Source organism: Solanum verrucosum, unplaced genomic scaffold (genome assembly GCF_900185275.1).
Source record: "Solanum verrucosum unplaced genomic scaffold, falcon-dt-bn FXZP01000229.1, whole genome shotgun sequence".
NCBI classification, from domain to species: Eukaryota; Viridiplantae; Streptophyta; class Magnoliopsida; order Solanales; family Solanaceae; genus Solanum; species Solanum verrucosum.
The window spans coordinates 2,234,284-2,261,021 of record NW_026020011.1 but is presented as its reverse complement, the minus strand read 5'-3'; the positions used below and the strand labels follow the sequence as shown (position 1 = coordinate 2,261,021).

General features: G+C 30.1%; 3 protein-coding genes across 5 annotated transcripts in view; all 3 read right to left on the bottom strand.

Moving 5' to 3' along the window:
• Positions 1 to 26,738, bottom strand: part of LOC125820432 (uncharacterized) — a 430,223-nt gene that overhangs the window by 80,825 nt on the left and 322,660 nt on the right. The window lies entirely within an intron of this gene.
• LOC125820431 (SPX domain-containing membrane protein At4g22990-like) overlaps positions 1 to 26,738 on the bottom strand; it is a 174,150-nt gene that overhangs the window by 132,760 nt on the left and 14,652 nt on the right. The gene's annotated exons all lie outside the window — the stretch shown is intronic.
• LOC125820316 (probable DEAD-box ATP-dependent RNA helicase 48) lies at positions 3,871 to 11,076 on the bottom strand. Its single transcript, XM_049499755.1, has 10 exons — positions 9,983 to 11,076; positions 9,786 to 9,892; positions 9,469 to 9,524; positions 9,151 to 9,375; positions 6,254 to 6,460; positions 5,962 to 6,045; positions 5,698 to 5,793; positions 5,349 to 5,564; positions 4,653 to 4,835; positions 3,871 to 4,129 (listed from the first exon to the last, which is right to left on the bottom strand). The coding sequence occupies exons 1-10, from the start codon at positions 11,074 to 11,076 to the stop codon at positions 3,899 to 3,901; spliced, it is 2,499 nt and encodes an 832-aa protein (XP_049355712.1). The 3' UTR covers positions 3,871 to 3,898.

Genomic DNA, 26,738 nt, shown 5'->3' with positions numbered 1-26,738 from the left:
TTGCATCATTTTTCTGTATTAACTGAACAGGAATTAATCTCATCCAGTTAGTAAATACACTGTAATACAACATTTTCAGTTGCGTGACATACATGCTATGTATAGGGTAGGGTAGTTTATAAATTCAATGGTGTGTGTAATCTTGTGGTCGTTAGGCTCCAGTTACTTACTTGAAGATCTTGTGGGAAAGCAAAATGAGTTGACTTATTCGGACATTCTACTAAAGGTTTTTTTTTCCAGAATGTTGGAAATAAGCCTCGTTGAAAACCCATCTTTTTAGTTTTTATCCAGGAGCACACTAGCAAAACCATGTAGCTGGTTTTTAATTTCGAGGATCGAAGAAGTCATTTTTTCAGATCCATTAAATAATTTTGCATCTTGTGTTTCTCATAGCAGACATAATTCTCACAGGATAGGGAAAAAGTTAATCTTTCGATTGCCTCATGTCAAGATTGTCATCCGGAATTCACCTCGAAATACTTCAAAATGAAATGTTGGACTGCTTGGAGAACTTACTAATAGAATCTTCCTATGTGGATGTACAAATTACTATAGACTATAGTACACCCTTGTTTATTTTTTCTAATTTGTATAATAATATATCCGATGGATCGAAAAGCTAACTGGCTTCTCCACCAGTAAGGCTATTCTTGCTTAAAAATTTATTTGCCAGTCTTAGAAAATAAGGAAGAAATATTTAGCTTACTGTCTGCTTTCGAATCTAGCTAGTTGACTTCTTTGCATCAGCTGCAGTTTTTGTTTTGAATGGACATATACTTTAATCAAAGTGGGTGAGTGATCCCAATGTGATTGGTTATTAGCTACTCCCTTCATTCAATCGGTCTGTCTTACATTCCTTTTTAGTCTCTTTAAAAAGGGATGTCTCTTCTTCTTTTTCTTGGCAACACATACATATTTAAGACCACAAGATTAAAGTGCATTTTGATACATTCTACATATCTGTAGTTTAAGAGCACAAGACTCAAAAGTCTATTTACTAGCTTAAACTCCGTGTCAAGTCAAAATAAGACAAACAAATTGAAACGGAGGGACTACTATATTAGAAATTTATCTTTTGGCATGTTTCTCTCCTTTCATTATCTATAGCCTTTTATTATTATCTTAAAGTTGTGTAAGTTACAAAAGATTGATATTTTTAAAGATCACATGATGCTGCTTTTGAACTACTTGATAACTGGATCAAGATCCCCTGCCAGAAATGAGCAACTGCTGCAGACTGCAGTGTATAACTGAACAGAAAGTACAAAGGCAACTTTGTACATTTAGTTAATGAATACATAAAACTTCAAAAAGCAAAAGGCAAAAGCAAGAAGAACAAAAAACTTCTCTCTATACAGTATTACTTGGAACATTATGACAAAATTAACTGCAAAACCTGTGATTTTGTAGAGACACTAAGATGAGTGAAGAATACAATCAAATCAATTCAATTGTGTAAAGGGTTTGGTCCTCCCGGAACGGCGTGATTTGAAACTCTGTAGCTTTGCTCAATATCTTCATTTCTTGATGTTTTAGGATCTGATGCAGAGAGATGCCATGAGTACCTGGAATCTAAGTCTCTATATGTTTGTTTTGTTCTTGTAGTGGTCATTTTTTGGATGTTATGGCAACTTGAGAATTGGCTCAGAATGAGTATCACCATGATTAGTAGTAAAATTGGAACAGAAGGATATTGAGCTTTCATGAGTATATGATGATTGGAAGTAGAAGAAGATTTAGAAAAAATATGAGATTATTCAATTGTGTAGACTGATGAGTTGTCTTATTAATATGCATTGAAAAACATATGGTGTAGACAAGAGTTGAATAAAAAAAAAACACTAGCTAATCTTGGCTTGTGTAAAATGACATTTGTACCCTCACAAGAGTTTCATTGTTCATGGTCAACAAGTAAATACACCTTTTTTTTTATTTCTCATCCGGTGTTTGGTACCAACATTGGAGTCCGACTAAATCTGAATTCACTCTGGGAAGTCTCACGTTGGGGGTAAATCGCTTCCTGGCAAAGGTGACTTTGTACTTGGGGATCGTACCATTCGAGCCTTTTTTTTCTTGACTTGAAATTGAAATGGGAGCAGGTTTGAAAAAGGATCTTAGAGTGTGTAGGGTTGGGCCAGGAGGGTCTCCTAGTGCCTTCATTTTTCTTCTTATCAGAGTTATTTCACCAAAAACTTGTCAGGAACTCTGGTTAAGGATGAATGAATATTTACTAAATTTAATGCACCTAGTTAAGCTGGTCATCTTATTGTGTAAATGCTGAAAAGGGGGTTCAATTTATAATATGTTGCGAAGTAAGTAGTATTAGGGTCTTCGAGTTGGAATTTCCGACTATAAACAGGTCTAACAAAGAAAGGTTGGAATGTCATCAGACGTCTATTATTATTGATGAATTCACTAGATATTCTATCTCAATTATATATGCCAGCACACTATTAGCCTATTAGGAGAGTCAATAATACTATCTGTAACTGCGATTTTCATATATTTATAAACTTTTTTATTCTAAAATGACTATGATCTATAGTATTTTATGTACTTTCTAACTATGCAAATTCTGTTGTAAAAATAAAATAAAATAAGAATTGTCCAATTAACAAGGAAATCAGTCTTGGTGAATTTCTACTTGGAATACTACATATTTTCTTTAATTCAATTCATCAGAATTCTTTTGTGTAATTTTGAAGAAAGAAAAAAAATGGGAATTTTAATTATATGATTTATATCTATTCGTAAGGATGACTAAGCTGATACAGCGGATTGCTCAATGTATATTCAAAGAATAGCAACTCCGGATTTCCGAGGGTTCCAAGAAAAGAATTGTCTAAAGGAAAGAGGATATGAAATGAATTTTCATTTTTTTGTGGGATATTGCATGTTTGAGAAGACATAACATCCATATGAAAACAACATTTCATTTTCAATATTTGTTACTTCTGTAACATGACGTCATCTTTGAGCCCATTGGGCCCTTCTTCATAGTCCAATTATCAGAACTAATTCGTTTACAGGGCCCACTTAAATAAACTCAGAACAGTATAAGGTTTGGTTCTTTTCAAGCAAAACGAATTCAAAATTTAAAGTTTATAAATTTTTATAGCAACTTTAAGTTAACATGTACTAATAAACAAATTCATTCATCATAAAATATTTATAGATATTTAGTAAATTTCAATATGTATATAGGACCAAGTCAAAAGTTACTAAATTTTTGTGATACCGTAAGTTGTACTTTAGATCTGCTTCTCGAAACAGAAAAAGAAAGATTGATCAGTTGTCACTACAATGCAATCGTGCTTTCTTATTGAGATTTTAAAAGTCAAAAGTTACTAAATTTTTGTGATACCGTAAGTTGTACTTTAGATCCGCTGCTAAACAGAAAAAGAAAGATTGATGAGTTGTCACTACAATGAAATTTATTGAGATGTTAAATTTCACGTGTCTTACCATTTCACCACATCGTATCGGCACAAGTTGGACATTCAATTGCTTCAATTTGAATTATCCGGAGAATGCAATGTCCTACCAAGCAAATAAAAGAACCTGAATAGACGAACTTTGGCTTATCTAAAAAAATGGAAACATAAACTCAAAACCATTAACACATAACCCAAGAATTAAGATTATCTAAATTTATCATGAATTAGGTCTTTGCTGGAAAGGTTTACAGAGAATTTATTCAGCACTCAAATATTTACAATTAATTTTTCAAGAAAATTTAATACATTCACAAGATGTTCAAATAGACGGTTCAAAAGACCAAATACAAGTCCCGCTAATGTTGTTTCCTGACGCCAAATCAACGTTCACCAGAACTGTGGATGCTACTACTCTCCTCTAACATCATCATCTCTTTTAACGTAAGACAAAAAACCCTGAGCTACTTTCGTATCCGGATGCCAGGAATATCTTTCAATCCCATCTTTAGAGCTGTTCTACGGAATAGTGAAGGAGGCTTTTGCAAACCAATAGACTCGCTAAAGTGGTTAGCTAACTCGACAAGTGTCGTCTTATCTCTGCCTATTTCCCTGACAGAGTTGTAATAACCAAGCCAAGCGTGATAAGCTGCTTCTTTGACACTAGTATCCATCTTTTCCATTGCTTCTTCCATCTGCAATTATCATATCATCAAAAAGCTAAAATGATTTCCAGAAGTAAATGAAACAGTTAGTTTCCAGTGGGTGGGGCGGGCATGGGATAACACTCCTGACAGAGTCTACAGCATCAGTACTACTAAACGTACTCCAAACAAAAGTGTGGTGACATCCTTGTTCAGTTTGTTTGTGATAACAGGTGGAAGTGTTTAAGAAACTCGGAAAATAATTCATCTACAATACCGACTTCAGGTTGCCAGGCACAAGAAATAAAGTGCTTTACAATCACAATTAACTGAAACCAAACTTAAATGCTAATGGCTTGGAATAAAATCAAGAAAGGGACTTCTCAAAAATCCTGCTCATACAAAAAACAAAAAAAATTACCTCGTAGAAGTCCAGCATAGTAATCAGAGATCTTATTATAATCCTCTCTAACTAGTGAATTTCCTTTATTTTCCTAAGGTGAATGGGGAGCATTTTGTGTTCTACGGCCTATCAGTGCATAGAAAAAAGAATTGAGTGTACAAAGCAGCAAACCTTGACTTTAACACGAGGATCAAGATGTGGAACTGGCCAGTTTTCCATGGGGAGGTCTTTTATGTCATCCAAGAAATATTGTTCCCAAGGCGCAAGCAACAGGATACCTTCTCCTTCTTTGCCTTCTCGCCCAGTTCTTCCAAGCCGGTGTATATACTGCTCTCGATCAACAGGAAGACCAACCTGATAAACAGAAACATTCCCATGTAAGATATAGAGGAAGGAAAAGGAAACAGCCCCACAAAAAAAAGAAAACAAACTAAGTTCCCACATAATGCACATTCCTTGATTATCAGACCACCGAATTCATCATCACTTCGCAAATAGGAGAAAACACTTTAGATGAGAAATGATGTGAATAGTGACACTAATAATTTGAAGGATGGCAAAGTTGGAGAGGAAAGAGCCTAAATAACTTGAGCCTTCGGATTATTCTTTGGTTGACTACTTCAGGTTTGTGAAAGAAGTTTTAATAAACAACCTCCTTCAACAAATTGGAGAAGTACTTTATTTGACTGTTAATTTTTTCCAAGGTCATTTTAGGAAGATATTGAACCCAAAATTATTTAACCATTCCAAGAACAAGAAGTTTTAGCATTTAAAAGGAAACAGACTATTCAAAAGAAGAGTCAAAAATAATGTTTGAATTTCAAGAAATATCAATGCGCATTATAAGCTCTCTGAATTGCCATATACCTGAATAACAAGTGTAACATCAGGATAATTCATCCCTCGAGCTGACACATCAGAGGTAATAAGAATTACACGTTTTGTTTCCTTGAATTCATCAGAGATTCGAGTACGATAAAGTTGAGGTTTTCTGGAATGGATCTCTCTCACATTCATTTTCATCTCGCGGAAAAGGGAAAACATGAGGGATGTCATCATAGCTGTTGTACAAAAAACAATGACCTGTATGACATTAAAGTTCAAAGAAAATAAAAAAAAATAGATATGAGAAAATAAACATCACAACCAAAAAAGCAGATGGTATTACGAAAAGCTTCAAAAGTACAAATAAATTCTAACATTAAGAACTAATTACCTTGTAATCAGGCACTTCTGAGATATGGCTTGCCAAAAGATGGTGCACAAGTTGAAAATGTTGTTCATGCGGTGCAACTAGATAAAATTGCTTAACCTGTTTATAAGCCCATGTATTTAGGATAGATATTACTGACCTCAAAAAATATGACCATATTGCAAAGAAAGAAATTACACTGAATCCAAAAAATAACAGTCTAAATTTTCTGTAAAGAAGCAGGAACCTATTCCGTATCTTTAAGCGAAAACCAAAATCAACGGATACCTTTGGATTCGTTTCCAGTCCAAGCCCCACTGTATCAACATAGTCATATTCTCTTTTCAGAACAAGTTGAGATATGCGACGGACCTGCATTTTCATAACATTTCTTTCAACCAGCAGGAAGTTTACAAGTTCTAACACACCAGAAAGACCTAAGCTCTTGGATTACATAACATCAGTCAAATTCTTTTATTAAAATGGTGTTGCACCAGATTGCACACACTTCAACTATCTAGTGGACAGCCTGCTATAGCCCACAGTGAACCTTTTACAAGAGGAAATGAGGAAAACTAACCTCCTTCGGGACAGTAGCTGAAAAGAGTAGGGACTGCCTTCGTCGAGGCAAGCAATCAACAAGTTTCTCGATGTCTTTCCGGAACCCAAGGTCCAGTAAGTGGTCAGCTTCATCAAGTATTAACATCTTCAATCCCATTATTCGTGTAGAGAAGCCAGACTTGTTCTCAATGTGATCTAATAATCTACCAGGTGTTGCAACTATAATCTACAGAAATAGCAAATGCAACAATGAATTTACATGCAGATAAATACACAATAAAAGACAGAAACATGCACAAACTCCTTGAGAGGTCAGCTAAATGATAGAGAAAAGAAACATTCACAAAACTTTAGCAGCTTTGAACCTGAAATATAAATATTACTGCATGAAAAATAGATTTTGATGATGAAATGGTTGTGGAAATTTGTCTCACCAGAAGTATCTCTATGGAAGGAAGTAATAATAGAAAAATATGGCATGGAGGATAAATGGATGACAGAGGTGGTCACCAACCCTTACAATTGTAGTGTATGGAGGTCTATCAGGAACCTATGGCAGCTGGTCAAAGAGAGAACAAGCTGCAAGGTGGGCAATGGAGAAAAAGTAGCTTTTTGGAATGACATTTGGTGTGGACAGGAAGCACTCAAACATGCCTTCCCTGTACTACATAGTCTGAGCCAAGGACAAGAGGCAACAGTGGCAGAGTTATGGACAGGACAAGGGTGGAACCTGGTTCTAAGAAGGGGACTAAATGATTGGGAGATGACAACCATAGCAAGATTTCATGATACAATGCAAATGGCTACCAATCTGACAGGAGAGGAAGATAGACTAGTATGGAAGGGGGAGAGTTCACTGTAAAATCAGCATACAGAGAACTCAGGTCTACGGAGGAGCAGCATGCAGGATGGCCCTGGAGGATGATCTGGAGAACAGAAATTCCCTACAAGGTGAATTATTTCACATGGCTCTTGGCAAAGCAGGCAGTCTTGACACATGAGAACTTAAACAAGAAGAAACCCAATCTACGCTCTAGTTGCTATCTATGTGAAGAACAGGTGGAGACAGTCAACCATCTCTTTTTACACTGCAAATGGACTGATCAATTGTGGCAGATGTTAATCCAACAGAGGAAGATTAAGTGGACAAAGCCTAGGAGTATTATAGAAGTCCTACAATGTTGGAACAGGGATGGAAATGCAGGAAAAAATGAGAAGAGATGGAGGATTGTCCCAGCTTGCATTTGGTGGACAATTTGGAAGGAAAGGAATCAAAGATGCTTTGAAGGAAAACAGAACAATATCCAGAAGATAAAGACTAATTGCCTAGGGCTTTATTATTTTTGGTGTAAGCAAGTAGTGATAGGAGATACTGAAAATGTGCTTAATATTATTGACTGGTTGTAACTAGAAGATCCTAGGAATGATGTAAGTAAAACTTTTTGGAGGGGGACTACACTTTGATGTAGTATACCTGTGGATATATAGAAGTAATGTTACCTTTCTCAAAAAAAAAAAATAGATTTTGATCTGGTAGTAAGATTCTCGCTTAGGTTGAAATATGTCCTAAGTTCAATTCTCAGAATTGCCCCTTTGATTATCTAGCCCTAGTGTCGCATGGAGGAAAATTGTTTTAATGTGAATTTGGTACAACAGAATAGCAGATGAGAGAAACAAAAGCTTCATAAATGTGATACCAACTACTGAGATCTATACATGGTTGTGTTCGTACATTTACATCAAATCTGGTGATGATTTGACTATATTATGACCAAGAATAATAGATTGATTGGGTATTTGATTTGATTTTAAGTTTTGTTTCACACACACACATATATATATATATGGAAAGTATAAGAATGCTTTATTATTACACGAGATATCTTATACAACAACATACCCAATATAGTCCAACAAAGTGAGGACTGAGGAGGATAGAGTGTATGCACACATTACCTCTACCTCACGATAAAGAGGTTGTTTCTGATAGACCTTCGGCTCAAGAAAAACAATCCCAAAAAAAGAAGCAACAGCAGTACAAGAAGCAACAGATAGTAACAGAACAGAAACTACAAAAAAACAATACACTAATCGGGGTATAAGAAACAAGATACAGTAACAGAAATCGTAAGAGCAATACTACAACTAATTATAAACTGACAACAAGACAACACACGACTACCTACTAACCTTCTATCGTAATTTGTGTCTTCCACACCCTCCTATCTAAGGTCATGTCCTTGATAAGCTGAAATTGCACAATGTCCTGTCTAATCACCTCTATCCAATACTTCTTCGATCTACCTCTACTTGTCTTGAACCATCCATAGCCTACCTCTCACACATCTGGGATATCCATGCATCTTCTCTTCACACAAGATATCTAATGAATAAAATATTGAGTGTTGATAAAGAATTACATTTTATTAGTTTGAGTTCAATACCTTCAATTAATATATATTTATATATTTCATGATATACATTTATTGGCCGTATCCGCACTTGGGTCCATACCCCCGGATCCTAACACTAGTACTAACAGCTTGACAATCCAGCTACGCACAGCCAGGTCAGGCCCCATTGTACTGTATTTTCTAGTCAAACGGCAGGTCCAGGCCAAGTTTGATAACACTGGTACTAAGATGCCGCCCATAGCTAGACTGTCTAGTCTCTGTTTCTAAACCTAATAAGCAACTACAACTAATGAGTCCAGATAACAGACTTGCTATACTACACATCATTAGAATATTTTGCAGAACTTGCACATATCTTTTGTTGTACCCCTGTTTAATAGAAACATGTGTACATTTCTCAATATGTCATTCTCAAAATGCAAGGGAAGCAAATCATCCACATTGAATTCATCTTTTACCATAAACTGAAAAAATGTCCCAATACAGTAAAATGCATATATACCTGGCATGGATCACACTCTAGGCGTTTCTGATCTTCTTTGAACCGTGTCCCTCCAACTAGTGTCTGCACACCAATGCCTTCATGGTACTTTAACAACACATTAGCTTCAGCAGCTATCTGACTAGCAAGTTCTCGCGTGGGACAGAGAATAAGTACATCTATTGGCGGGACCCTTTGGGCACTCTTTTTACGTGAGGCCTTCAGAACTGTTTCAATGGCTGGAAGCTGTTGGCCTTTAATAGAAGTAATAAAAGAACAAGGAAGTGAAAGATGCAAATAATCTGCAGGGAATCACATAAAAGAGAAGAAATAATTTACCAAAAACGCAGCACTTTTGCCTGTGCCTGTCCTTGCTTTAACTAAAGCATCCTTTCCTGTAATTGGCAAAAGCAAAAGTGAGAACTAGTTCATTCATAAGAGATACTAGAGGTCCAATCTTGAACCTGCTCATCAGTTAAACTTGTTCCAAAACATACATCCTACACACACTGGATTCATTTTTTCAGACACCACAAGGCTCGAAAAATCAAGGAATGAAACATGACACTCATTTATCAAGACTGTTCATATGATGAAAAACTAAATGTTTACAGCAAATTAATATCTAAAATATTTTAGTATTAGTAATAACATACCCTCAAGACAAGCAGAAAGTGTTGCCTCTTGCACTTTAGTCATTTGCACATAACCTGCTGCAGTAAGGGCCTTGACTGTCAAAGGAGATACATCATATTCATCAAACCTAATCGATCATACGCCACAGTGTCACTGAAATATCATAAATATGAACATTTTGCAATGTCTAGCGGCACACTGAAAAATCATTTCTTACCTTTTAGAGCTAAGTATCGTTTCCTTCTCGTCTTCTTCGGTTTCAATTTTCTGCATACTCCGCCCTTTAACCTCCTTCCTTATCGCCGCGACATGCAGTGATAAATCATCTTCATCTTCCACAAACTTCAATGGAACTCTCTTCTTTGTCTTCATATCATATTTTCCTAGAGCAGCACTACTCATCATCTTTACACTCCCTCTTCTACGTCTTTCCTCCTCATCCTCATCCACCTCAGTATCTTCATCATCGTCTTCATCAGTTGACTCCTCAGCTTTCGGTCGAAACCTTGGCCATTTTGTTTTTCGCTCATCACCCTTCACCACCAATCCCACTGATCTCGACTTATCCTCACTTTCCGAACTCTCATTTCTAGTAAAATCCAATTTCCTCAACCTATTCCCATTCATTCTATCTACAGAATAGCATCTAAAATTCAAAAATCCATTCAAATTATTCGCATTTCTATTCTCAGTATTACCCAACCTCCATCCAAACATTAAAAATTTGTTTTGTCTTGACCAACTATCCGAACAAGCTGGATTTCTAGTCCTACAATTTTCCGCAAAAACATCCCTAACATTCGTACAAAAATGTCTAGCTTGCTGAAAACTGTAACTTCGAGGAACATCACTAAACTTAGTATCTCTCAATTTCCGCAAATCAATAGACTCACTAATACCTTGGCTTTGTTGATTTATCTGCGGAATATTAACCGGTCCGTCATCTTCATTCCACAAATCCTCAGCACCTTCCTTCATGAACCGATCAGCTAGACCTCTAATATGGTCTTGTGGTGAAACAGGGCTATAGTTAGGCTGTTGTTCATTGCTCAAATTCGATTGTTCACCAGAAGAAGTGAGTTTAGCTCGGATTTGAGATCGGATTCGAGCCTGATAAAGCTGCTTCTCTTGATCAAGGAGTCGGTTTTCCTTGTCGCGAGCTTTCTTCTCGTGGAGGCGCTTCCATTGCCATTTGTTGAGACCGCCGGGGAAAGTACGGGGACCGCCGCCCATTGAACGGAAAATAGTGAAACTGTGATGAAGAAATTTGGAAGCTTTTCGATGAAGAAAGAAATGGTGATACTGATTCATTTGCTGAAAGAAAATTGGGGATTTTGGGTTTTAGTTAGGGTTTAAGCCTTAAGGAGGAGATGTAGTTTGACCCCTTACTTTTAATATAATTACATTGACACCCTTAATTTATTTATTCTTTTCCCTCGTTTTAGGAAGGATCAATAGTGTTCTTATTTACCCTCCAGTGTGACTCAAACTCTTAGGGTCATTTGCTACGTGGATAAGGAAAATAATCTAGAGATATCTCATGTTTAGTTTGAGATATTAGTTATTCATGAGAGTTTTTTTTAGGATTGTGGTGTCTGAGCTAGCTTTCGCACATCTCGACTAATTTCATGGGATACCTATCATCTCTTACTAGCAACATCTACCAAGTAACTTTGTCCACCAAGACAAGGACATATGAGAAGAAATCACCCAGTATATTTATCTCAGCTGGAATTTGAACATGAAATTTCATAGCTCTTAATCACTTCATTGACTATTATAGTACTATGTCACGCTCTTGGGTTTACTAGGCCACACCCTTGAGTGTCTAATTTCGAGATTATTCTATCCCACTATTCGTATTAAAAATATGAAATTATTATCTCATGAATATCTGATCTAATGAAATATCCTTACTTATCTCATTCCGCATATTAAGCAAATCTTTAAAGTATTTTAAATTAAGTAAACATTCATTCATTACGGTTTAACTTTTATATGTTGTTACCATTCAATAATTAATTACAAATATAGCCAAACTGTTTAATTATTATAAGTGTAACCCGTAGATGAGCTTATGCATTCAATTTTCAGTCTCTTTGCAGGTATTTTGTTAGTACTACTTTGTTACTATTTTTCCTCCATCAAAAAATTTGAACTTTGGACCTAACATAATGATATTGATCTTAATAATACTTTCTTTTGTGGATTTGGACTATTTTTCTTCTGTATTTTATCTCAGTAAGAAGAACGCGGGTGCAAAATCAAATCGATCAATAAATCGAATCGAAAAAAATGTTATTTGTCTATTATTATTCGGTTAATGGTTTTTAGCGATTTTAGTAAAAAAATAATTTTGGGTAATCAATTTGATTTTGGTTTTTTAATATTGGATTATTGGATAAACCGATAACTCATTAAGACTGTAGTAATTTACTCATTTACCTCCAGCAGTACTTTAAGGGAAGTTTTGTCCTGTCCGCTGGGACTAAGCTATTCGTTTCACTAACGAACACCTTCCGGTGCTTGTTCACTCATTTATTCTGTTCGTTGAGGAATGATATGATAGATATACATCGAAATCAATCTACAATCTACTTAATATAATTAATATATAATATAGATAAAATTAATCTTTGATCTAGAATCAAAGAAAAATAATAAATGGCTCTTATGGTGTGCCTTGGAAGAAAGGTTGCCAGTAGAGGAAAGGAATAACAAATTATTCCGATAATTCGTTGCTATATTTGTCATTTAGCCTTCTATTCACATTATTGTCCTTGCTCTTTTATTTGTGTAGCTATAGTTCTTTTTAGAGTCTAGAGACAAAAGGGCAACAAAATTGATCAAAATTTTCAAAAGGGTAAACAATTTAAGGATGAAACCAAAAGGAGCGAAGTTGATACGTGTTGACGGCGTCAGAGTTATAGGGTAAATTGAACATGACAATTTGTGTCTTACAAGGCTCAAGTTGACGTTATGTGCCTTACGCTTTAAAAGGCGACTGACTTAAAAAAAATTGATATTCCTTTTTCATTATTATATAGTTATTTTAGTTATTTAACATTTTTCCCAATTTCATTCGTGTAATTTACACATTGTTTGAATGATTGTACTATATTGTTAGTCTAAATACAATATTTGTTTTGATTGTTTGTAAAATTCTATTGTATTTTAAAAAACATCATAGTGTTTGTTTTTAACATTCTTTCCAATTTATTTTTATAGCGCTCTAACTTTTTAATTCTTATAATTTATACTAGTTACGATAATCAGTATTGTGCACGGATCCAATAACATTAAATTTTATAGCAATTTATTATTCTTTTTATAATATTTGAAATAATATTTATATTTGAATGTGCTATTATTTTAAAGTCAATTAGAAAACAAACTTTAAATTTAAAGTTAGAATTTTCACAGTCAAATGTGAATCGTAATTTTATAGCTGAACGTATAACTTAATATTAAATGGGAATGAGCGACCGCACAAGTAAATTTTTATCTTTTTTTATGTCAACAAAAAGAACACACAGTTGTTATAACAAAATCTCTTTAAAGTTTTGAGTAAATATTTAAATTTTGAATTTCTTTGAATCAGTAAAATTGATAGATTTTTTAGTGTTACAATCTCTACTTAAATCAGTATGACCTTTTCAGGAAGAATATAAATAAAGCAATTTTTGACCAGGCACGTATCGAAGGAGAAAAGGAGGAGGTAGCAATAGCATTAGCAGGAGCAGCAGGAAGCGAACAAAAGTGAGCTTGTTCTCGAATCAGCGCACTAGAAATCGAAGATTAAAGATGATTTCCGACAAACGCACATTCATAAACTATTAACAGGATAATGCGAGAAAGATATTGAATGAGTTTAAAGAGCATTTATCTAAGCTAAGCCCAGTTAATCCTACTATCTTCAGGAACTAAGTCTAACCTCTTACAAGTCTGAAGTACATTTCATGGTTTGATCGGATAGAATTTACGTCGATTTGTAATTCTCCCTTTGTTCGTTTATAAAATATAGAATATATAAGGGTAAGTAGTCATACTCAGAAGAGTTTTTCAATATATAATACTCTTTTGTAGTAATTATATTTGAAGTCATGTACCTTTTCTTCTTAATTACACTAAGTTTTTATGAAAAGCCAAGTTAAGAATTAAGATAGATTTATTATGAGGAAAGATAAATTTTAAGGGGATAATTGTATTTTATTTTGGAGGAGGATAAATTATACTTCCCTTATTCAGTTTTAATTGTCTAGTTTAACTTATGAACATTTCTTAAATAATAATGTAGAACATTTTCTTAGAATGTTCAATAATTAATCATGTGTTTTTGTCGTGGTCTAGTCTTAGTTGATGTGTCAAAATAAAAATCGAAGCCAATAATTATTGAATTTGAAAACCACAATTTTATTGAATGAATTCTCCCTAAGTTCATTCTAAATTTTGAATGCAATCTTACTTGACTAAATCATTCTGTTCTTTAATTAGCATGGTCTTCAATAATTAGTGGGTTTAAGTAAAATGTACCATGTAAACAATTTTTATATTATAAAGTCATTTTCACGTATTGTAATAGGTAATATATTTATTTTTAAGTTTCAAAGTTTACATTTAAAAAATACTAACATATGTAGATATTCTTTGTACGATTGAATATAGTGTAAAACATCGTCAACACTAAACACTGATATATGGAGTACAAATTGCACGTACAAAGCACGTCCACATATGTTATAAGGTCTTCTTTAAATGTAAAATTTGAAATCTTAAAAATAAACATGTTATCTATTACAACAAGTAAAGATAATCTGATAATAAATTTTTTGTTTATGCTAACAATACATTTTACTTAAATCCATTAATTAATGAAGATCATGTTGATTAAGGAAAAAAAATGTTTGAGTCACGTAACATTGTATTCATAATTTAGAATGAACTTATGGAGAATATAACTCATTCAAAAAATTTAACAGATCAATTTTGTGTGCACATACAAAAATTATGGAAGAATCTAAGATGAAGTACATAGAATAATCTTATTTTCATCATAAAACCTATTATTTTGTATGTAACACACTTTTATTTTTAGTTTGTCTAAAAAAAATGTCATATTGGTGTCCGAGCTAGCTTTTGCGCATCTCGACTAACTTCACGGGATACCTGTCATCTCTTAATAACAACATATATCAAGTAACTAATTTGTCTACCAAGATTAGGACATATGAGAAGAAATCACTCGGTATTTTTGTCTCCACTCGAATTTGAACATGAGATTTCATTGCTCTTAATCACTCCATTGACTATTATAGTACTGTCACACCTTTGGATTCACTAGGTCACACCCTTGAGTGCTAATTCCAAAATTATATGATCCCACTATTTGTTTAAAAATATGGAATTACTATCTCATATATCTCATGGATATCTCATCTAATAAAATATCCTTACTTATCTCATTTCGCATATCAAACGACTCTTACCGTATTTTAAATTAAGTAAACATGCTATTCATTACAGTTCAACTTTTATATGTTCTTACCATCCAATAATTAATTCAAATATGTCTTTAATTTAAATATAATTGCTACACCCTTTGATGATCTAACTTACAAATATAGCCAAACTGCAGGAAGAACGAAAATGTATTTTGTTACTATTTTTCTTCCATTAAAAAATTTTTGAACTTTGGACCTAACATAATGACATTGATCTTAATAATACTTTCTTTTGTGGATTTGGACTTTTTTTTCTTCTGTATTTTATTGCACTAAGAAGAATGCGGGTGCAAAATCAAATCTATCATCAAATCGAATAAAAAAAATATTATCGGTTTATTGCTATTGGATGAATGATTTTTAGTGGTTTTATTTTATTTTTAAATGACTAGGTTATCCATTTGGTTTTGATTTTTTAATATTGGGTTATTGGGTAAACCGATAACTCATTAAGACTGTAGTAATTTACTCATTTACCCCTATTCAGTACCTTAGTGGCTGCTATATTTGTCTTTTAGCATTCAATTCACATTATTGTCCTGGTTCCTTTATTTGTGTTGCTATAGTTCTTTTCAGAATTTGAAGCCAAAAGGGCAATAAAATTGATCAAAATTTCCAAAAGAGCAAACAATTTAAGGTTAAAACCAAAAGGACAAAATTGTTGGTACGCGTTAACGACGTCAAAGTTATAGGGTAGACACATGACAACTTGTGCCTTACATGTGTTTGATCATAAGACATATGGTGTTATGCGTCTTACCTTTTAAAAGGCGACTGACTTGAATAAGATAATTTAATATTCTTTTTCATTATTTATATAGTTATTTTAACATTTTTTTCGATTTCATACTCGTAATTTACACCTTGTTTGAATGGTTGTACTATATTGTTAGTCTAAATATAATATTTGTTTTGATTGTTATTTAAATTCTATTGTATTTTAAAAAACGTCGCAATGTTTGTTTTTAACATTCTCTCCAATTAATTTTTTCAGTCCTTTAACTTTTTAATTCTTATAATTTATACTAGTTACGATAGTCAGTGTTTGTTAGGGTTTTGCCCTGATTTTCTTACCATAATTTAAGATTTATTTTTCCTTAAAAAAAAAGACAAAACATTACCATAAATGTTTTTACTTTTCTTGAAAGGAAAATATAATATTCTTTCATATTTGGTATATTCTCTCCTTTTAGAACTCTTTTTCTAGTAAGAAAAGGTTTTAGGACTCTATAAATATAGGTTTATTTCTTCTAACACAAAAACAATAACATCCACAATGTAGTCGTTTAAGAGTCTTGTTTATGGGAAGATTTATTCTCTCTAAAGTTTCAATGTTTTTCTTTATATTAGTTTTGATATAATAATATTTTGATTTGTAGTATAAGTTTTTGTTATCTGATTTATCAACTATATAATTTGTAAATTGTAAGTTTCCGCATGACGCCATATTCCTTCCTTAATAACCCAACAAGTGGTATCAGAGCACATGGTCCATCGATCCCATGGTCCGACGGTCCTATGGTTCAATGAGGTTGAAGAAAGGCTCAAGATGGTTTCAAATCAATTTGTAATCAACGTGATGATAATGAAGATTTTTGTGCTACTACATGTGGAGAAAAAATTCAAATATATTTTTAACAATATCCTGCTGCTCCATCGTTTAAAACAAAATCAATTTTCAACTCCTGCTTATTTTAGAGCATGGGCTCCAACTTTCAACCCCTGCAAACTTTAATGCTCGGGCTCCACTTTTAACTCATGTATCTTTACTTTTAACACATGAGCTCCACTTTTAACTCATGCATCTTATTTTTAACGCATGAGCTCCACTTTCAACTCATGCATATTACTTTTAACGCATGAGCTCCACTTTCAACTCATGCATATTACTTTTAACGCATGAGCTCCACTTTCTACCCTGTTCATCACTTTTAACACAGGGCTCCAATTTTAACCCATATCAATTTTTAAATCATGGTTAGCATCAGCAGTGATACATGAAGATTGTGTGAAGAAAGAGGATCAAGATTATGATGCAAGAAAATTCAAGCCAAAAGGGGAGATTTGTTAGGGTTTTGCCCTGATTTTCTTACCATAATTTAAGATTTATTTTTCCTTAAAAAAAGACAAAACATTACCATAAATGTTTTTACTTTTCTTGAAAGGAAAATATAATATTCTTTCATATTTGGTATATTTTCTCCTTTTAGGACTCTTTTTCTAGTAAGAAAAGGTTTTAGGACTCTATAAATATAGGTTTGTTTCTTCTAACACAAAAACAATAACATCCACAATGTAGTCGTTTAAGAGTCTTGTTTATGGGAAGATTTATTCTCTCTAAAGTTTCAATGTTTTTCTTTATATTAGTTTTGATATAATAATATTTTGATTTTTAGTATAAGTTTTTGTTATCTGATTTATCAACTATATGATTTGTAAATTGTAAGCTTCCGCATGACGCCATATTCCCTCCTTCATAACTCAACAGTGTTGTGCACAGATTCAATACCATTAAATTTTATAGCAATTGATTATGCTTTTTTATAATATTTGAAATAATATTTATATTTGAATGTGCTAATTATTTTAAAGTCAATTAGAAAACCCAAACTTTAAATTAAATTTAGATTTTTCACAATCAAATGTGAATCGTAATTTCATAGCTGAACGAATAACTAACATTAAAAGGGAGTGACCGACCGTACAAGTAATTTTTTATTTTTTTTATGTCAACAAAAAGAACACACAGCTGTTCAAACAAAAATCTCTTTGAATTTTTGAGTAAATATTTTAATTTTGAATTTCTTTGAATCAAACTTGTAAAATTGATAGATTTTTTAGTGTTACAATCTCTACTTAAATCAAACATAAGTACACTTTCTTGGTTTGATTTGATAGAACTAAGTAATTCTCCCTTTTCCCCCTTTGTTCGTTTATAAGATATATACATGTAAGGGTGAGTAGTCATATGCCGAAGAGTTTTTCAATATATATAATACTCTTTTGTAGTAATTATATTTGAAGTCATGTACCTTTTCTTCTTAATTGCACCAAGTTTTTATGAAAAGCCAAGTTAAGAATTAAGATTAGATTTATTATGAGGAAAGATAAATTTTAAGGGGATAATTGTATTTTAATTATTTTGGAGAAGGATAAATTATAGAGTATACTTTTTTTTTATTTAGTTTTATTTGTCTAGTTTAACTTATGCACGTTTCTTAAAAGAAAAATGTAGAATATTTTCTTAGTGTTCAATAATCATACGTTTTTATCGTGATCTAGTCTTAGTTAATGTGTCAAAATAATAATCGAAGCCAATAATTATTGAATCTGAAAACCACAATTTATTGAATGAATTCTCCCTAAGTTCATTCTAATTTTTGAATACAATCTATCTTGACTCAATCATTATGTTCTTTAATTAGCATGGTCTTCAATAATTAGTGGGTTTAAGTAAAATGTACAATCTATGTAAACAATTTTAATATCAAGTCATTTTCACGTATTGTAATAGGTAATATATTTATTTTTAAGATTCAAATTTTACATTTTAAAAATACTAACATATGTAGATATTCTTTATACGACTGAATATAGTGTAAAACATCGTCAACATTAAACACTGACATATGGTGTACAAATTGCACGTACAAAGAACGTCTAGATATGTTAGGTCTTCTTTAAATATAAAATTTGAAATCTTAAAAATAAATATATTATCTATTACAACAGTTAAAGATAATCTGATAATAAATTTTTGTTTATGCTAACAATACATTTTACTTAAATCCATTAATTAATGAAGATCATGTTGATTAAGGAAAAAAAATGTTTGAGTCAAGTAACATTGTATTCATAATTTTGAATGAACTTATGGAGAATATAACTCATTCAAAAAATTTAACAGATCAATTTTGTGTGCACATTCAAAATTTATGGAAGAATCTAAGATGAAGTACATAGAATAATCTTCTTTTCATCATAAAATCTATTATTTTGTATGTAACACACTTTTATTTTTAGTTTGTCTAAAATAAAAGGTCACATTTTTATAAATATAAATAACTTCGCTTTAAATTTCTCGTTTTATCTACCTATGTTAGGTCTTTTTTTAATGCGAAAAGCAATCTAGCCTAGGCTACTTCAGCCAGCAAAAAGGACTCGGCAAAATGGGAGGATCTGGGGTCATGAAGGGAACATGTCGTTTTAGGTTTGGAGGGTTAAAGGGTTTGGTGAGAGTGAGGCGTATTAGGAAACCCTAAGCATAAGGAAGGTGTTTATAGGGAGAGAGACAAACCTAGTTCGAAGTGGGTTTTCCCTTTTATTTTTGTCTTTTGTTTTGTTATTTTATTTGGGCAATATGCCCAAATGAGTTGTCTTTTGATTTGCAGAATTATCAATAAAGTCTGGAATTTGAACTGAAATACACGTCTTATGTTTCCCTTATTTCTAATATTCCCTTTTATTTCTAAAAACCTCTAAAATTCCTTATTTATCTCCTAATTCTAAATTATTTTATAATGTATTCGAGCTAGTTTTTAATATATCTGAGCTACATATTATGTATCCGGTTTGTTTTACTTTTTCAGGAATTAATGTAATTACAAACTAAATAGGGATAAATTGTAATTTCATATTAAAATTATGTGATTCCTAAAATTTATACTTTTTTTTATTAGTCACAACTATACATAGAGTGTTTCAGATCATAAATTTCAATTATTTTTTAAAAAAAGAAAAAACTTTATTTGAAGTTAAACTTTCACCAACAACGTATATGACAACAAAAATAAATAAAACAGAATATCAAAATATAGATGAAACTCTCAATTACCACGATAAACAAGAAAAATAACCTGAATTTAAATCAAATCTAAGGAAGAAACACTCAATTCCTTTTTCCCTCTTTCTTTGACCGAATTGAAGAAGTGGATGTTGTACTTTTAGTATGTTTACTCCTTCGAATTTTGAACCTCTTATTGAAAATTCTGGCTCCGCCACTGGCTATAGATGATCAAAATCCAGTTTAACTTTGCAAGTAGGTTTACCTGAGTCCTTCACTTTTGCGCGTTCATCATCTATAGCTTTGACTTTAGCACGATAAATCATTCCCCGAGTGACAACACCAGAACGAATGTTTGCACCAGCCTCCAATTTGGCTTCGCTTTTTTTCCCAATAGACGACGACGACTCTACACCATGTGTAATATTCTTTGGTGGTGATTTGGTTTTCTCATTCTCAATTATAGCAAGAGGCAATTTGAGTATTTTTTTGCCATCAGAGGTGTTTGTTTTTGCCTTATTTGCCCTTTTCTTCGGAGCCATGGAGAACAAAGCTTTTTCTTTTTTTTTTGTGTGTGATTCAATTGATACTACTCACCTATATATAGAGAGAGAGAATTGTTTTTTTCTTTTATTAAGTAAATCAATCCATTCAAATGGTCAAAACAAAATTTAATGTGTTAGACTTTTGTTTTGATTTTAAGTAGCCTGGACACTTTAAAAATTAAAATCAGTCAAACGTTTTTATAATAAAATCATTAATTTTAAGATTGATATAATATTCTAATGTTGACCTTATACACTCTTAAAAAAAGATGTAATTAGAAGTGTATAATTACTAATTAATCTTATTAATGATGTTTTGAAATTCTAAATTTAATTATTACTACTTTAGATAATTATTTGAATTTTAGGGTATAAAGGGACAAATGTAATAAAAATAGTATTTGACAATATAAATAAGAAAAAGATACATAAAATCTAGTGTTTCATTGTTTAATGCTATAAAAAAAACAATGAAACACTAGATTTTATGGACGTTGGAACTTTAGTGTTGATATGGACGTTGGAACTTTAGTGTTAAATCATAATCCTTGGTCTCAATTTGTATGACTTAGTTTGAAAGAGTGGAAATATTTGTTATCACACTTTGTATAAGACATGAACATATATATACTATGGTATAAAAATTGTTAGAGCACATAGAACAAAATGGCCCATCTTAATATACTAGATATGGGACCCCGTGCTAGCATAGGGCCCAATATATGTTACTGTTTCTGTTTTAATTTATGTGGTACATATGAAATTTGAAGTTAATCAAATTTTTAGTATGTTTTTATATATTTTAAGTTGCTAATTATTTGTATTTAGAGTATGTTTTACGTAAATATATTAGAAATCACAATAATTAACAAGTTAATATAAAAAAAAACTTATAAAAAATTCATTGACTTTTGAAATTTCATTTGTATCACATAAATCAGGACCGAGTAATATATATGAAAATTACATAAAACGTACTATAACTCACAATAATTAGCAACTTAAAATATATATATATCTATATTTCTCCCAATTTATGCGGTATAGATGAAATTTTGAAAGTTAACAAAAACTTTTTATATGTTTTGAAATATTTTAAGCTATTAATTATTATGATTTATAATACTTTTTACATTAAAAAATTATTTATATAAAGTATAAAAGAAAAAATTTAGAAAAAGGAAACATAAATGTCAGCAGGAGTCCAATCTATGTTAATTTCTATATTTTAATTATTGTAATACCGATTGAATTTGGAGAGCCAACTAAAAATTTTTAAAGGAATTTTTTTATAAATTTTAAGTTGTTAATTATTATAATTTATAATATTTTTATTAATTTTAAACCAATATATGTTTTTCTCTGTCTCAATTACATGAGACATATGGAATTCGGAGAGTCAACTAAAATTTTAAAATATGTTAAGTTGTTAATTATTATACCTTATAGTACTATTACGTGATTTTCAAATAAAATATGTGTTTTTTAATTTCAATTTATATGTCAATGATATAATTACATATATTAAGTAATGAAGAATTAATGTGTAAATTATGTGACACCTATGAATTTTGGAGTGTAAATCAAATTAGTTATATGATTTAAAAAAAAAAAGAGGTTAATTATTACAATTTATAATACTTTTTATATATTTTTTAAATGATATATATATATATATATATATATATATATATATATATATATATATATATATATATCTTTATGATATTGATATTAGTATTATAATAAATTAAATTTTATTATTTTAAATTTATGATCTCAATTGTCAGCCTATGCCACATTATAAAATGTTCCAAAGTAGATATCAGATTTACAAAAATGTCGATGCCAGCTAAAGTAATAAAATAACATCTAAGGGCATGAACCTATATATGTATATATAAAGCTGAATATTGACAATTTGATGTGGCATCTCTCTATGACCAGTATTTGTATTAATCTTTTTTTTCCTTTTTTTGACATTTTATCTTTGTTTTGTATTTTTTATTTGTATTTAAAAAAAAGTATTTATGTCATACCCGATTAATTATGCCATTTGTAACATCCATTACACTAATATAGATTTAAGTAAATGAAAATGGAAGATGAAAAGATAAAAACTATTCATTTTTTATAACTGTTTATAATTATTTAGCCTATAAAATAAAAACAAAATAGTTGAGCATTTGTAACAAATAAGAACAAATTTCTTCACTTTGGCTCTTCTTCTTCTGACGATAATGATCAATATATGGTATCAACTTTTGTCGCTAAGATGTCCATCAAATTTCTAGGTCATGTGACTTTTTTAACAAAAGAGAAAGAAAGAATATCTCATTATTCTTGTGAAGACATTGATGTAAAGAAAGAGATTATGTAACAAACAATTCTTTTCAAAATAAAAGACTTTTTGAAAAAATGTTTATTTCTCCTACAAGGAGAAAAAATTAATTGTGGTTGACAAATTTATAAGAAGCCTGATTAGTGTTTCAAAGGGTAAGAAAAATTATTTGGAAAAAAAATCATTCTATTTGTGGAATTCGTATCAAATTAGGAGGAGAACAAGCAAAAATTTATTTTGTGATTTGAAAAGAGAGAAAATTGGATATTATTTCTTTCAACCTCATTATTCTTCTAATTTCTTTCTTCTTTTATTTTGTCTTGATTTTTTGTATCTTTAATTAAAGTTTTTTTTTCTTATTTATCTTTAATTAAAGTTTATATATATTTTCTTAAAAAAGAATTTAAAAAGATGATCATATTTAGTTCCTTTCCTCATCAATGCTATTAATCTCATAATTAATGTTATTTATATTATTTTCTTAATTACTTTTCTTCTTTCATTTAATTATTTATTTGAAGAAATTAGTTATTATAACTTTATAAGAATTACACATGTATTTTTACATAATTGATTTGTTATTTTTAAAATTTTTGGATCATTCTTCATCTTAAAGTTTCTATCTATATGTAATAATAAAGCTAAAATAGAAAATGTGGGGTGACACCTTCTTAGCAATAGATACTTATTTATTCTGATCAATGTTTCTGACATTTTTTGTTATTTTTTCCTTAAAATAATTGTTGCCTCGATTTTTAGTTTTAGTTTTATTTTTTTAGCATTTTCTAATTTTAAAAGACTGAAAAATTTATATTGAAAATTTACAAAATATAAAAAATGATTTATTTAACTCCTATCATCATCAATATTATTATTAATTTGTTTTACTTCTTTTCTTAATCTTCATTTCATCATTAATGTAATTTATATCATTTTCTTAGAGATATATATATATTTGTGACATTTCTTAGAAGTTAGGATTACTATTTATTTAATTTTTAAAATTTTTGAATTCTTTTGTCATACTAAATACAACATGTTTTATTATAATTACATTTAATATATTAATCAATATGTTGTACTAATGAAAAGAAAATTATCATTTCACAAAAACAAAGGTTAAAATATAATTTATTATGATTAAGGAAAGATAAAATTATTATTCCAATATCCATAACCATATATAATACATTAAAAATTAATTGAAAAGCTATAAATGGAAAAGGAATCACCATTTAAGGAATCATTATTTTTAAATTTTTGGATCATTTCTTCTTGTAAAAGTTTCTATCCATACGTAACAATAAAGTTAAAATAGAAAATGTAGTGACACCATTCTTACTAATAGATAGTTATTTATTTTATTAATTTTTTTTGATAATTTTGGTTATATTTTTCTTTAAAATAATTATTGCCTTGATTTTTTTTTAACATTTATTTTTAATTTTAAAAGATTGGAAATTTTATGTTAAAAATTTTAATAATAGAAAAAATGATTTATTTAACTTTTATCATCATCAATACTACTAATTTTTTGACGTTTTTTCTTAATCTTCATCTCATCATTAATGTTATTTATATAATTTTGTTTAATCACTTATTTTTTGTTTTTTAACTCTTTTATATATATAAAGTTGGATATGTAAATGATGATGTGACATTTCTTAGAAGTTAAGATTACTATTTATCTAATTTCTCCAATTTTTGAGTTCTTTTGTCATACTAAATACAATATGTTTTATTATAATTACATTCAATATAGTAAACAACATGTTCTAGGAATTAAAACAAAATTATCATTTCAGAAAAATAAATGTTAAATTATAATTTTATTATGATTAAGGAAAAATAAAGATATTATTTCAATATCCCATAACCACATTCAATACATTAGAAATTAATTGGATATAACTGTAAATGGAAAATGAATTACGATTTAAGGAAAATAAATGTTTGCAATACCATAATAATTAAGGAGAGAGTAAGATATTATTTTAATATCCTAATTCGGAACTTTTAATCTACTACTCAATTAAAAATAAAATGCATTTAATAACATGAAAAAGTTATTAGTTTAATATTTTTTCTCATTGTACTAATTCAATTCAATCAAACTTAATTTTAAAGATAAAATAACAGCTTCCTTTTAATTGTTGTCAATATATTTCAAAAAATTATCGTGAAAAGGCTTTTCTTGCACCTTATTTTAATTTTCATATACTATTATTATTTTTTCTGTCATTTTTCAATGAATTTTTATTTCGATTTAAAATTTAATGTTTATTCTTAAAACTCTGATGGTACAAATTAAGGTGGAGTAGAATATAATAAATGATGATTCTTCTACTAAATAAGAAGATATAACGAAATTGAAAGGGTGAAGGTTTTTTTTTTTGTAAATGGATAGGAAATTCTATTAAGGTATCATTACGTCATTATTCAATATATTTTTAATATAAATTTCATTTGTTGATGCATTTGTTTAGTACTCCCTCTGTCCCTAATTACTTGTTTACTTTTCCTTTTATAGTTGTTTCTAATTACTTGTCCATTTTGACAAATCAAGAAAGAATATTTTTTTACCTATTATACCCTCAATTAAATGACTAATTACTTTGAAAATTGCAGAACTTTTCATCTACTTCATAATTAATAGGGGTAAAATGATAAACTCACTATGTCATTAATTGATTTCTTAATAAATGTGTAAATTTAAAAGTGGACAAGTAATTAGGGACAGAGGGAGTATTACAGTCTTATTTGACATTATGAGATATTTCTTAGACATTTAAGGAGAATGGTAGACCGAAATATATATTATATATTAAAGGATGAACTTCATGCAATGGAAGAATTTGTTATTAGCAAATATATTTTAATTTATTTGATAAAAAATATATTCTTCCTCATTTAATAGATGTAAAATTTGTGAAGCTTTATTTTTTTTCACAATCTTCATATTATTAAGACAAATAATAATATTATGATTAAACAACAAAGTAAATATAAAATTAATCAAAAATATTTAATTTAAATGATCGCGCGAAGTGCGGCCAAGTTCTCAAATTTAAAACAAAAAAGTAAAATTTAAATGGGTCTACTATAGAATTTCTAAAAATCCAACTTGAAAAATTATGTTAAAAATGGAAAATAAAAAGTGAAATAAATTTAATTGAGAGTTATCCTTCGTCTGTCCCATTTTATGTGAGACTTTTTATTTTTCGAGAATCAAATAGTTTAAGTTTAACCATAAATTTGCGTATGATGTCTTAATTTTTTTAAAAAAATTTGGAGAAATTAGATAAATAGTAATCTTAGCTTCTAAGAAATGTGACATCATCATTTACATATCCAACTTTTATATATATAAAAGAGTTAAAAAAGAAAAAATAAGTGATTTAAGAAAATTATATAAATAACATTAATGATGAGATGAAGATTAAGAAAAAACGTCAAATAAATTAGTAGTATTGATGATGATAAAAGTTAAATAAATCCTTTTTTCTATTATTTAAATTTTTAACATAAAATTTTCAATCTTTTAAAATAAAAAATAAATGTTAAAAATAAAAATAAAAATCGAGGCAATAATTATTTTAAAGAGAAATATAACCAAAATTGTCAGAAAATTAATTCTTCATGTGGGTTGTTGTATATGTAGAAAGGCACGTGTACAGTTAATGAGGCACAATTAATTTTATAGTACAATTTGAAATGTTTTGTGTACAACATGGTAGTGCCGTGTTCGTGCTTTAAAGTGTCAACTCTAATAAGGAGCCAAACGAGTAATAATAATAATTCTA